This window comes from Scyliorhinus canicula, chromosome 22 (genome assembly GCF_902713615.1).
Source record: "Scyliorhinus canicula chromosome 22, sScyCan1.1, whole genome shotgun sequence".
NCBI lineage: Eukaryota > Metazoa > Chordata > Chondrichthyes > Carcharhiniformes > Scyliorhinidae > Scyliorhinus > Scyliorhinus canicula.
In genome coordinates, this window is record NC_052167.1 from 19163774 (window position 1) to 19178733 (window position 14960).

Here is a 14960-nt window from a genome sequence, read left to right on the forward strand (position 1 = left end):
AGAAGGAACAGATGTCGAGACATTCCCACCAATGTGTCCCAGATTTTTTTCCATGTTAAAAGGTGCTATATAAAGCTGGTGCTGTTGAAACTCATTGGGATTAATGTTAAACCCCTATCCCTTCCCAGTAGCCCCAGTGGTCGCAGTGAGTTTAAATTGGCCAGGCCATCTCAAACGCCAAAATCCTGCCATATGTTTAGGAATTACTCCTTACGATGGGGACCATTCCCTGGTTCCCGCTGTGATTTCCACAGCCGCGCTCTCTGACCGGGACATCATTTCCCAGGGCTGTAGGATATTAAAATGGAGCCCAGCGATAGCCGGGCCTCATCTTGTTCCTCAGCTTCCTGATGCGTGGAGGAAAATCAGTGTGGTGTTTATTTAAAACATTTCTGTGAGGATTTCAGTTATAAAAAAAATTGGAATTGGGGAAAAGGAGATCTCGGGGTGAAACCCGTCCAATCGGAGATGGTAACTATGCAGTCTCCTTCAAGGTTCCATTTTTACTGGGAATGAGGGGCTAATTGATGCCAATTCACTTCTAAATGTTCTTTTGTTTGTCCACTTTAGCTTATTCAGCCAGAACAAACTAAACACTGTAGACTCTGCAATGCCTGCATGGTGAACTATGACCACCATTGCCTTTTCCTGATGAAGTGTGTGGCCAAGGATAATCAACGACTCTTCATCCTGTTCCTCGTGGAGGTCTTCGCCTGCCACCTGACCTTCGCGGCGATGGCGATCTATTGCCTGAACCTCCAGTACGGCCTGAGCCTCGACATCGCCCAGACTGTTCTCAGCTACGAGTCGTGGGTGGTGGGACTGGCCCTGATGAACTTGGCCACGGCCGTGTGGGAGCTTGTGATCCTGAAGGATCAGCTGGTGATGATCTCCACAAACTCCACCACCACCTTCAGGAATATGGCAGACGCAGCCAACTACACCTGGGGACGACGTCTGAAAAACGTTGCGACGTTCCTTCTCACCGGGAGGAGGCTGCAAAGTTGCCACGGAAAATTTTCCAGCCAGTTTTAAATGGTTTATTGTCATTCTCCTTTTTTGAAGTTACGGTATAGTTAGTATTTAAGTCAAGGCTCATCTGTGAAATGGGGATATAGATAAAGAAGTTACAATTGAATATGTAGTAAGGATCATGTGGCTCATGTGGTCAGTGCCCCCCAAATGTACCCACAGTGACGCCATTTTAGTGCATGAGTGGGGTGGGGTGCTGGGGTTGAAAGTGGGTTTGGGGTTGCAACAAAATCATTTCTATTCAAGTGGCACACTTTTGAGACTGGTTGATACATGAACGTGTACCTCAACGCACCCAGACACACTCTTGCTCCACTGAAACGTGCGCAATACATTAAATAATGCGCCCCAGGGTGTTAGAATTCAGGCTGTGACACATGCTAGAGGTACCTGTGAGAGACATCGCAGCGTGCCACCCCCCTCAGCCACTCGCTGTATCCCTCCCAAAGGTCACGCCCCTTGATCAAACCCAAGGCAGCAAAACAGATGAAGACTCCGGGGGCAAACAGGAGGCGCATCGGGCAATAACCAGCCAGAGCCTTGCTGGGGAGTATGCCAGGAGAGTGATACCTCAATCAAAGTGGCATGTGGAAAGGTTTCCTCCAGGCAACTACCAGGCCGCCATTACAGTTTCAGGCGCCGCTCCTAGCCCCCCCCGGGGGTGGGAGAATAGGGGACGAGGAGCGGCCTCCGAAGCCGGAGTGAAACACTCCGGTTTTCACTCCGGCGTCGGCACTTTGTCTCCCGATGGGAGAATTTTGCCCAAAAGGTTCGATCAATTACAAAACTCCACTCCCCGAAGGGTACTCCCGATGTGGGCCAGGGGGTTTTATACCGGTCAGGATTCCCTTATTAAGGGAAAGCCCCGCCCCTCTAACAAGGCAGTTCATATTTTCCCGAGCTCATGGGGAACAACATGATCTCCGTGAGGGTTAGAACACACTGGCTAGTAGTCAGGCTTCTCGGCCTTCAATTTGACTGCAAACCTCAATGATATTCTGACAACATGGGCACATGGAAAGCACTTTGCTCTTTTTGTTTGGGTGGAAAGTACCATACATTCATGAGCGTCTGTCACGATACCGCAATTTCTAAACTTGGATCGTATGTGACGTCATTTTTTTTGTCTACCCTAATGTTTTTAATCTAAAGAGACCCATCATTTTCCATTTTTACTGATGTTAATAATGGAGCGTGGGATTAACTGTTGAAGCCGTGTGGGGAAGTTTTAATCATAGAATCGTCACAGTGCAGAAGGAGGCCATTCGACCCATCGAGTCTGCACTGACACTCCAAAAGAGCACTCTACCCAGGTCCACATCACTGTCCACCCTGCCCTGTCCCTGTAACGCCATAACCTAACCTGCACATCCCTGAACACCAAGGGGCAATTTAGCTCGGCCAATCCACCTCACTCGCACATCTTTGGACTGTGGGTGGAAACCGGAGCACCCGGAGGAAACCCACGCAGAGACGAGGAGAATGTGCAGACTCTGCACAGACAGTCACCCAAGGCCAGAATTGAACCCGGGTTCCGTGGCGTGGTGAGGCAGCCGTGCTAACCACTGTGCCACTGTGTCGCAAGAGAAGTACGATGTTGAGGACTCGTACAAAAGGCAGAAACAAATTCGTATTCTGCCTTGCAAAGGGCTGGCTTTCCTACTTGTCAGTAAAATGATTTGCGATCCCTCAAAAGGTGGCAGCAGAATGAATCAAGCAAGGTACAGCCCAGGAGACAGGTTAGGTGAGCAGGAACACTCTGCCACATCTATCCGGTGTATCTATATTCAACCATTTGAAGAGGCTATGGATGGCTATGGCAAATGGAAAATTGGTACACTGCTGCAGTAGGCGATGCTTTAGATTGAGGCCTAGGGTGGGCCTGGGAATACATTACCCTGGGTTGGTTACTTCCCAGCATCCTTCACCCAAAAGTAAGGTCACAGGAGGGAGGGAAGGGGAGACGTCGCACAAGGGAAGTGAAATACAGGTGGAGGTGGCTCCAAAGTGCAGGAACTAGCCAAGGTTTCTGAGACGGCATCTTCCAAACTCACGATCACTACCATCTAGAAGGACAAGAGCAGCAGATACCTGGGATTCCCCACTACCTGGAGGTTCCCATCCAACCACTCACCACCCTGACTTGGAAATATATCGGCCGTTCTTTCACTGTAACTGGGGCAAAATCCTGCAGCTCCCTCCCTAACAGCACAGTGGTTGTACCTACACCTCAGGGACTGCAGCGGTTCAAGAAGGCGGCTCCCCGCCACCTTCTGAAGGGCAACTCGGGATGGGCAATAAATGCTGGCCTAACCAGCGACGCCCACATCCCGTAAATTAATTTTTTGAATCTGCTTTCACTATTGCGTTCAGCAGCTCCAACAGCATCTTTGAAGCACAATTAACCTTTATTCTAAAACATCCCTGTGCTTGATTGCCCACACAGAGCGCAGGGGTGGACAAGCTTGCTAACATTTGATACTTAATAGACTTCAGATTTCTTCCCCAGCTGTGATCCTTCTCTGGTGACCTTAACTCTTCATCCTGTCAGTGGCTTAGTTGGGCTGCTCGCTTTGATTGAGAACGACTTGTAACCAAAGGTTTATTCAGAACACATGTGCGTCGAGAGAATAGAGGAAAGGGGGGGGGGGGGAAGCTTTCAAAACTAAACCATGAACCATAAATCAGATTTTCACGGATAGAACAGATATCTCACATGTAATGAAGGGATGTCGGTGTGGTCACTTTCGAATAAACTTGATGAAGCCAATCCAGGGAACTGAAAACAAAGTCTTGCTTGTCCCAGGGTGAAAATCGTGTCAATGATACATCATAAAATATTAGGGTTGTCATGATGGTCATTCAGCATCGGTGATTCCCAGAGATAGTCTTGCACCCTTTTTCTTTTTGTACATTTGCACACATCCCTTTAAAAAGGGGCTACACAGCGGTGAGCACTGCTGCCTCACGGCGCCAAGGACCTGGGTTCAATTCCAGCCTTGGGTGACCGTGTGGAGTTTGCGCATTTTCCCCGTGTCTGTGTGGGTTTCATCCCACAGTCCAGAGATGGAGAGTGGCCATTCTCAATTGCCCCTTGGTGTTCCAAAGATGTGCAGGTTAGCTTTCAGGGACTGGGTGGGGGAGGCTGGACATGGGTGGGGTGCTCTTGGAGGATCAATAAAGATCAAGGGGCTGAATAGTCTCCTTCTGCACTGTTGGGTTCCACGAAAAGCGATTGTGGATTTCGGTTTTTTCCACATTTCTTGTTAAGGTATAACCACGCCTTAGCAATGCTCTACATCAAACCATTGGCAGGCAGGACAATGCTAAGCAGTGATTCCCCTATGGGTGCACAGTCTGTATCTTTGGGTATGTGGTGAACCACTGTGTGCACCTGTATTAGGGGATGTAAGGTAGGACCTGGACTACAGGTTCGCCGGTAGCCCCGGCCGGCTAGCTCCGCCCACAAGGAGCTGTATAAATATGTGTGTCCTCCATTGATCTGCCATTTACCCAGCTGCAGTATGAGGCCACGCATCTGACTGCAATAAAGCCACAGTTGTACCCAATCTGAGCCTCTTGTGCAATTGATCGTGCATCAGGGTACACTCGCAGGTACGTCAATAGTTCTGGGGCATCACTCCACCTCTCAGAATTGGGTACGATGGAACGGGGTGAGAAGTTAAGAATATTTTAAAAGTCTCAAACCCAACCCCAGCACTCTCAGTTCAGGCAGGGCAGCGAACCCACTCCCAGGAGATGGGTTGGCCATTTAAATATGTTAATGGAGTTGCCAGCCTCTGGTTTAATCTGGTATGCCGGTTTAAATGTAGACGGTAACTTTTTCAGGCCCGATCCCACCCCTCCCCAAACCCCAGGATAACAAGGCACACCCCACCCCCAGCCTCCCTCACCGCCAAAGCGTACCCTCGAGCAAGTTAGGTTCCCAGCCTCCTGTGGCCCACTCAGACCGCTCCCCGTCTGACAGGGAGCCAAGCCTGTCACTCTGGCTACAAGCCTGTCACTCTGGCTACAAGCCGGTCACTCTGGCTACAAGCCTGTCACTCTGGCTACAAGCCTGTCACTCTGGCTACAAGCCTGTCACTCTGGCTACAGGCCTGTCACTTCCGGGCAGGGGTTCATTTTTTTAAAAGACGTACGTTGTGGAGTTAAAACTGCAGGGAATCCCGCATTTCTGCGTTTCCCAATCAAAACTCAACCCCTAACAAGGTGGAAAGTCCGGCCCTGTCAATATTGGGGCGCTCAACTCTTGAAAGGTTTGGGCACAGGAGTCAGGCTGACGTGAACAATAAGATTGCGCTGGGCTGGATTTTTAATCCAGGGTCGGGTCCAGGTTATTTCTGTGTCCCGACCCGACCCAACGCCGCCCCTGTGTCAGCGACGTGGCGTGATTTGTAAAGGCAAATACCCTAACTGGTCCAGAGGTGAGCTAATTACATGGCTAATTAAGCATGTTGATTAATGGAACTGGGCGCGGCCTGGAGTTGGCAAGTGGCTCTGGATGGCGGTTTGCAAAGGTGGCAGCCGTGAGTGGGCGCACCGTTGCCCGGGGTAACAGAACAGGCAGGAGAACAGGCAGCCAATGGCCACCCGGTGCAAATGAACACTCAGATGTTCAATCGTTCAAACTGCTCTGTTCAAGCAACTTCAGCCTCGGGAGAGTGCGGAGTTTTCACGTTCTCCCCGTGTCTGTGTGGGTTTCCTCCGGGTGCTCCGGTTTCCTCCCACAGTCCAAAGATGTGCAGGTTAGGTGGATTGGCCGTGCTAAATTGCCCTTAGTGTCCAAAGATGTGCAGGTTGTACAGAGATAGGACGGGGGAGTGGGTCTAGGTTGGGTGCTCTTTCAGAGACTCGATGGGCCGAATGGCCTCCTACTGCACTGTAGGGATTTCATGGATTCTACAGATTGAACTAAGTACATACATGACATTGGTCATTTTCAAACTCCGGGTCACGGACGGGTTTTGGGAGGGTCACACAGCCATCAGTCGCGGCATTCAAATCATGGCGACATGCCCAACGGCTGCGACTGGCTTTCCGAATGGCCGATAGTCCTGCGCACGCATTGCCCCTCAGCAGTGTGCAGGCCCGCAGCCCAGCGAGGCAGACCGCCTCCTCACATCAGCGTCACATCAGGAGCGCATTCTTCTCTCCAGAAGCAGCAGCGGGGAGCAGGACATGCGCCCCATACACTGACGCCACCTGCTCTGGGCGCAAGAGAGTTTCCTCCATTTTGTAGCCGGCCACAGTGCTGTGGTGAGCTCCACGGCCTCTGGTGAACAACCCATGAAGAAGAAGCTGAAACCAGGAACAAAGCAGCATAAAGAGGAAGCAAAATAGCCTGAAAGGAGTGTTGGGTCCTTGGATGGTGAGGAGAGGGTAAAACGGAGGTGTCAAATGTCCTGCGTTTACATTAATTAATTGCCCTCGGCAACTGGGGCGGAAGGGATCAATCTAGGCTCCTGCTTCTGATAGCCATCTAGCACCCTCTGCTGGAAAGCATGAGGAAGTTCCCCTCCCAAGTCACTGACCACCCTGACTTGGAAATTTATCGGCGTTCCTTCACTGTCACTGGGTCCAAATTCTGGAACTCACTCCCTAGCAGCAGTGCGGGTGTGCCTACACCACATGGACTGCAGCCGTTCAAGATGGCAGTTCATCACCACATTCGAAGGGCAATTTAAGGAGGGGCAACAAGAATGCTGATCACGCCAGCGATGCCCAGCTCCCGTGAAATAATAATGAAAACATGCCAGGATTGGACACAGTTGTGATGCCCCATGTGCTCAAATAGCTCAATGCATTAACTCACTTGGGGGAGGTACCAAAAGCTGACACCCTGGAACCACGTTAGTGTAGCCCTTGGAACGATGTCATGACCAACGTCATAGGGTGGGGTTGAGATGGACGGACAGGGGGTGGGGGGGGGGGGGGGGGGTCAACTCTTGAGTGGGGCTGAGAATATCGCGAAGGTGTGTGAGGGTGACACTGGGAGAGGTGCCCAGGATCACATTGTGCGCCTCTTGTTTTGGTGCCTCCTTCCCACAGAGTGGCACACTATGATATCCGTTGACCGACTCCCCCACAGTGGCACAGGCAGCCCATCACTTTCTGATCAGCACCGTCTCTGTGCAGGCTTCAGTAATATCTCCGTTTGCACTGTGGGCACTATTTTCTGTAAGTTCCGTAAGTTAAACTAAATTCACAGCACAGGCAGAATTGTCCGAATTTAAAGAATTAATTTAATACTTTAATTGATTTCTATTCCCATGTATTTATGCATCCGATTTAATATTAATGGTTGGATAAGGGGGAGAAATCATCCAGTGAAAATATTGCTTCCTTCTAGCATATCTGTAGATCTATCTTTTATTCATTCGGGAGGTGGGGGAGGGGCTGGGGGTGGCCACGGGCTAATTGCCCATCCCTGATTGCCCTTCAAATGAGCGGTTTGGTCGGCCATTTTAGAGTCAACCACATTGCTGTCCGCCTGGAGTCACACGTAGGCCAGACCGGGTGAGGGCGGCAGATTTCCTTCCCCAGGTGGGGCTTTTACGACAATGGACTTTTAATTCCAGGTTGTTTATTGAATTCAAATATCACCATCTTCGTTGGTGGGGTTCGAACCCCAAGTTCCCAGAGCATTGCCCTGGAACTCGGGACTACTAGCCCAGCGACAATACCACTTGGCTACTGCCTCCCTGGCGGAGCATCACCACTTAAAGAGCCAGCCCAGACGGAGGGCCAATGGAGGTTTCTACGATTATTGTCCATAAGGATTCTCTGTGAGATGAGTTGGAACTTTGTTAATCCAGTCTCTAATAAAGTTGGGAGCAACGCAAGGGCTATTCCCAAGTTAGCACTAAATCTCTGCAGACTCTGAGTGTGAGAAATGGATAGATGCTACACAGGTACGGTGAGGGGGGGGGGGGGGGGGGGGGGGGGGGGAGACTGGAAGAGCCCAGATGGAGGCCGTGGACAAATTTAAGCTTCCTTCAATGACGACGGTCACCAACATCCAGGAATGAAAGCTAGATTACATTGGCCAAGAGTCATGACCTGTGACTTAACGGAAATGCAGTCGATTGATGAGAGATGGACGCTGGAGAAAGAGCATGAGCGGATGATCAGAGATCTCGAAACGTGGGGAAGGGCAGAGGAGGCCCAGAAACAACTGAGTGGACAGGAAGGCAAATGAGTGGGTTAAATCCAGAGTTGCAACTGAGTGTTCAAAAGGGTTGCTAAGCACAGGGAGGGAGAGAAAGAAAGTCAGGTACAGACATAGTAAAGCTTCATTCAGCTTTGTCTTGGCAACAACTGGAGGAGAAATGAAGGGTAGAAACTGGAAGTGGAAGGAGAAATATCGGATGGGTGGAAAACAGTGAGACGTGGACTGAGGGAAGCTTGAAGAAAATCAGAGAAAGAAGCAAATCCACGGCAAAGTTATGGCCGGGTCTTCATTGCTGCTGAGGAATCCAGGTGAAGATCCAAAGTCCAGTGGTGGGAACATCACCAACAGTAGGATAGAACTAGTCCCAGTGAGGTTTAGTTGAAACCATCTGTGGGTTTTAAATGGTTATTGATTGCAGAAGTAATAGAAGGGTAGGAAGGAAAGAGTTCCGTTCTGAGCTTCTGTGGAAGAACAACTTTGAAATAAGGCGACAGGTGCAGTAAGGGTTAAAAGCCTGGGTTGGTGTGTATGACTGCTGCAGTCATGTTTTTAAAACCCCTGGTTTGAAAGACGACTCGGCGTTTTGGAGACAGGTGCAATTAAAGCATCATAAAAGTTTGGGCTAATGGCATTTTTGTTTTTATTAAGAAGGTTCCCTGGGATATAGTCAATTAGAGATTTTGGGCTGGATTCTCCTTTCAAAACAGTTGAAGATTTTACCGAGGGACAGACCAGAAGCAGATATTCTCAAGATAGTGAGTTAAAGATTTACCAGTGTACAGAACAGGAGCAGTATCTCAGGCTGGCAGATTCAACAGTACATTGAGACAGGCAAGAATCTGCAGCTGATTCCTGAAGGATCTCTCTCTCTCAAAGTGGTTTATCCAAGCCGTCACTATACAGCAAACATTCCTGAGTCTGCTCACTCTATTTAAAAGTGGATTTTGCCCTGAAATGGCTGTTGTTTGAGTGGGGGGATAAAGATAGCGGTTAGGATTGTTTCATTGTATTCGTAAGTATCGTTTAACTGGTATTTGTATTCATAATGTTCAAATTAGCTTAGTACTGTGTTAGTAATAAAGTTTGTTTTAATATACAAGATGCCTTGCATTAAATTACTCCTGGGACTGAAACAAGAACGTATTGGATTTTGAAATATTTCTGATTTTGTTCTGCAGTTCATTGATTGATTACCTGTAATTATATTTTGTCCTGTAACGCTTTTTGAAAGATGGACATGGGTCGAAAGGAGAGCTTGAGACAAAATGGTGGCTGCTATACTGGTTTCCTTTCATTCCAAAATGCAGAAGACATTCACCAGCTGGGTCCCCATTTTCACACGGAGCAAAAAAAATGATTCACTTCCTTCCATAACTGCAGCTCAAGTCGTCACCAACTGACTAATTAATTCAGACAGAACTTGGAGAGAAGTGGCTGCTGTACATTCCACCAAACTGCGACCCAGTTTAAAAATGTACTTCTGAAGAAATGAGCATCACATTCTTTGGGAATGGCGTCGACCATCTTTCTGCCGTCAATTCCCTCCCCTGGTGCTTTCAATAAATCTGAGGCAGTATATTGTGATTCTGAACCCACTAATATTGATTGCATTTGATTTGTACGAAAGTCATTAACGCAAAGTTCTCTGATGTATCTCCCGGTTACAGCCGCAAACAAGCTCACCTGTTCCTTCAGCTTTGGCAATAAGGAACAGAAGAAGGCCATTCAGCCCCTCGAGCCTGCTCTGCCATTCAGCATGATCCCATGGCTGTTCCTCAACGCCATTGTCCTGTGCTATCCCCATTTCCCTTGGTGTCTTTAATATCTTGAAAGGTGTTGACCCATGTCTGATTTCAATATCGCGGAGAATATTCAACTATATTTAAAAGCACCTGTGGAGAATATAGAATAGTAATAATCTTTATTATTGTCACAAGTAGGCTTACATTGCAAGTTACTGTGAAAATTCCCTGGTTAACACACTCCGGCGCCTGTTCGGGTACACGGAGGGAGAATTCAGAATGTCCAATTCACCTCAAAAGCACATATTTCGGGGCTTGTGGGAGGAAACCGGAGCACCCGGAGGAAACCCACGCAGACACGGGGAGAACATGCAGACTCCGCACAGACAGTGACCCAAGCCGAGAATCGAACCCGAGTCCCTGGCGCTGTGAAGCAACAGTGCTAACCACTGGACCACCGTGCCGCCCATAGCAGAGTGAATGTTTCAAGTCAACGACCGTTCGTCAGAACGCGCTTGATCTGAAACGTTAACTCTGTTTCTCCACAGATGTGGTCAGACCTGCTGAGTATTTCAGCATTTTCTGGTTTTAGTTCAGAGTTCCAGCTTTTGCTTTTGATTCAGTAAGGTGCAGTGGGGTCAAGCTAAATTGCAAAGATGTACTGGCTGAACCCAATAGCAATAGAAATCACAGTTTAATATTTGATCACAAAACTGGAGACAATGCTAGGAATTCAAACATGTTTAACACCCCAGACACAGATTTGTTCATGTTGGGGCGGATTTCCAATTAGTTAGATTTTTTTTTATTCTTCCATGTAGATGTGGACGTCGCTGGCTAGGCCCGGCATTCATTGCCCGTCCCTAACTGCCCTTGAGAAGGTGACGGTGAGCCGCCTTCTTGAGCCGGTGTGGTCTATGTGGTGTAGGTACACCCATGTCGCTGGTAGGGAGGCAGTTCCAGGATTTCGACCCAGCGACAGTGAAGGAACGGCCGATGTATTTCCAAGTCAGGATGGTGAGTGGCTCCAAGGGGAATTTGAAGGCGCTGGTGATCCCGCGCATCCGCTGATCTTTTTCCTGGTGGGAGAGGTCGCGAGTTTGGAAGGTTTCATCGAAGGAGCCTTGGTGAGTTGCTGCAATGCATCTTGTAGATGGTCCACGGCTTTTGCCATGGTGCGTCGGTGGTGGAGGGAGTGAATGTTGAAGGTGGCGGATGGGGTGTCAATCAAGCGGGGCTGCTTTATCCTAGGTGGTGTCGAGCTTCTTGAGTGTTGTTGGAGCTGCACTCCATCCAGGCAAGTGGGGAGTATTCCATCACCCTCCTGACTTGTGCCTTGTAGATGATGGACGGCTTTAGGGGGGGTTAGGAGGTGAGTTACTCGCCACAGGATTCCCAGCCTCTGACCTGCTCTTTTAGCCAGTCGAAACTGAAACCCTCGAGAATGAATTGAGATTTGGATGATTGAAGGGTTTCTGCATCAATAAGAGGTATATAATTCAGGACACAATATAATTTATTGCCAAGGGGACAATATCAAAGAAGAACAAAGAAAAATTACAACACAGGAACAGGCCCTTTGGCCCTCCAAGCCTGCACCGATCCAGATCCTCTATCTAAAACTGTCACCTATTTTCTAAGGATCTGTATCCCTTTGCTCCCTGCCCATTCATGTATCTATCTAGATACATCTTAAATGACGCAATTGTGCCCGCCTCTACCACCTCCGCCAGCAATGTGTTCCAGGCACCCACCACCCTCAGCGTTAAGAACTTTCCACGCCTATCTCCCTTAAACTTTTCCCCTCTCACCTTGAACTTGTGACCCCTAGTAATTGAGTCCCTTACTCTGGGCAAAAGTTTCTTACTGTCCAACCTGTCTATACCTCTCATGATTTTGTAGACCTCAATGAGGTCCCCCCTCAACCTCCATCTTCCCTAGATACATTGAATCCCTACAGAGCAGACGGAGGACATTCAGCCCATCGAGACTACACCGACCCTCCGAAAGAGCACCCTAACTTGGCCCACTCCACCTGCCCTATCCCAGTAACCCTATCCCCATTGATCGTGGCCAATCCTCCTGACTTTTCAACATGGCAAGGCACTTTATAAACGAGAGCTTTAGTGTATTTTTCAATCGGTGGGGCGACAGTGATGGGTTTGAGCCAGGTTCAAGCAGGTTATCTGCACAGATAGAGCAGGTCTCACAAAACAAAAGGGAACTAGGTAAAGCTGAGCACAGAGCCAGGAAACACAGATTAAACCGCGTCTTGTAATATCCTGCTGCAAAACTACAGGACCGTGAACAAAAAGGTGGCCTTAGAATCGCTCTGCAATAATTCCAAATGAAACTGTCATAAACACACCTGGATTTATTTACATATTGATGTACCATCAATTCGACTCAAGACACATTTAGGATCCGAACTGTGGCTTTAATCAGCTAGTTGTTAGCCCGGTGGTTGACTACAGAGAATGGCCGACCGGCGGGAACTCTGGGTACTTATACCCCGCCTCGGAAACGGGGCCTACTTGCCTCTCGACCAATTGGAGAGCAGTCACATGACTAGTCCCAACCAATCGGACGAGAGGCACATGACCAGCCAGAGCCAATGGGAAGCCAGTGCTCTGCACCAATGGCAGTGCTCATATCCATACCACCACACATATATACAAGTTATTCCTCTACCTCACGCCCAGTGTAGACCCCACAAGAAGATAGATCTGACTAGGCCCTGACTGGAGCCTGCCTTTATCCACTCGTCTGAAAAGTTCCGGGTGGTGGGTTTCCGCCTCTTATCTGGGGATCCCGTATTCAATAAACCCCATTGGAAGGTCATTAATGGTTGTTTCAAGATCCTTATGGGTGTAATAACAGACACCAAGCTGTTTTACCATCGTACAAATATATGAAGAAGGTCCAGGCCATTCAGCCCCTCGAGTCTGCTCTGACATTTAATAAATTTGTGACTGATAAAGAACAAAGAAAAGTACAGCACAGGAACAGGCCTTTCGGCCCTCCACGCCTGCGCCTGATCTGAGCGTAACCTGAGTTCTGGATCACGTGTACCCCCTCATAACCTATCATCCCCAACCACAACAACCAGGAGTGGGGTTCGAACCCACACGGACACATGTCCATTGGATCTTAAGTCCCACGCCTTAACCATCCTTTTACATGAGGAGGCCAAATTAGTCAAATCAACCTCGACCAACATTCCAGATCCAACTTTCCTCATGGATGAGGAAACAACCAGCGTGTCCAGGTGAGGGAAATAAATGCAGCTTGACCCTGTATCCAACCATCGGAATCGCATCCTGTCTGATGTTGACCAATCAAAGTGTTTCCACAACACACGCACACGAGCAGTAACATTCTGGGTTAGGAAAGCAATAGCCCGCTTCGAGTGAAGTGCGAGTCTGAGCTCCAGAGTCTAATTCATGAAGCGTTTGCTGCTCTTACAATCAATCTCACATCCTTCCAGTTGACTCTGCCTTGTTTTTGTCAAGGGGAATGATGCATGAGGATGTGGTTACTCAGTGCATTCTTTTGCTTATAACTAGTGAACCAGGGCAGCAGATGCAAGAAAATGTGAAGAGGTCTTTACTGCAGCAGGAACTATGTGGAAAAAAAGGAGGTCCCAGTTTGGTACGTTGTGTTATTTGTTTTGTGAAATGCGAGGATTGTAAAGGAATCATTTCAATTTAAATGAGTACCAGTTATATTGGAGTAAGGCAACCTAATTGGTCGGTGGAGCGGCACTAATCTGTCTTTAAAGGATTTAATTAAGGGGCAACACAGTAGCATTGTGGATAGCACAATTGCTTCACAGCTCCAGGGTCCCAGGTTCGATTCTGGCTTGGGTCACTGTCTGTGCGGAGTCTGCACATCCTCCCCGTGTGTGCGTGGGTTTCCTCCGGGTGCTCCGGTTTCCTCCCACAATCCAAAGATGTGCAGGTTAGGTGGACTGGCCATGATAAATTGCCCTTAGTGTCTAAAATTGCCCTTACTGTTGGGTGGGTTACTGGGTTATGGGGATAGGGTGGAGGTGTTGACCTTGGGTAGGGTGCTCTTTCCAAGAGCCGGTGCAGACTCGATGGGCCGAATGGCCTCCTTCTGCACTGTAAATTCTATGATTAACTATGAATTAAGATTTCAGAGCATGCTAACTGGTTGCTTGGGGAAATGTTAATAACGCTTTGCGTAAGGGGAGTTTCACACCAAATGTGTTGGACTAATCTATTGATCACTGAAGTGTTTGAAGACACGGGCAAGAACATGGCAACATCAGTTCAGTCTCAGACTTAGCTGTCAACTTGCGTTTCAGTTACTTTGCTTGTCTGATCCTTGCTGAAGACAAATTCCACTAAAACTTGCAGTAAAAGCCAACCATCTAAATGAGACCTGTCTTTTTTGTTAAGTACTTTCTGCTCTACACATAAACACTGGGAATGTGCAAGGATGTGGTTTGTGGGCATTTCTGTGTTTCACATCTTGTTAACCCTGCGGTCACCACGAATTTTAGCCGGTGTGTCAAATGCGGAGGCTTAGTCTTTATGGAAAAATCCTGCGAGAATGGAGATTTGGGAATCACTTCCCTCAATCCCACCTGGAACATTTGAGCAAATGGTTTCGTTTGCGCACTGAGAAAGTACTTTCCTCCGTTAAAAGAAGTTCAGCACGGAAGAGGTTTTCTTCCCAGGTTTCCTGTAAGCATTATGGTCTGCTGGCATGAACTTCCTCAACTTTCTCAACCTTCCCCCTCGACTGAGGTGCCGTGGTCCCCAGGTTAAATCACCACCAGTCAGCTCCCCCCCCCCCCCTCCCCCCACCACTCAACTCTGCCCCCCCCCTCCCCCCACCAGTCAGCCCCCCCCCCCCCCCCCCCCCCCCCCGCCGCAAAGGGGAGAGCAGCCCATCGTCCTCTGGGACTATGGTGATTTTACTTTAATTTACTGCCAGCATATCAACTATGCTGGAAATAGCTTAGC

The 14960-nt window shown here is 48.7% G+C and overlaps 1 protein-coding gene across 1 annotated transcript in view; it reads left to right on the forward strand.

The window, feature by feature from the left end:
* Window positions 1-2149, forward strand: part of si:ch211-223a10.1 (palmitoyltransferase AKR1) — a 42730-nt gene extending 40581 nt beyond the window's left edge. The window contains exon 10 of the mRNA XM_038783008.1: window positions 571-2149. Coding sequence (XP_038638936.1) covers window positions 571-1035 — 465 coding nt within the window. The 3' untranslated portion in view covers window positions 1036-2149. The remainder of the gene's footprint in view (window positions 1-570) is intronic.
* Window positions 2150-14960: the final 12811 nt, after the last annotated feature.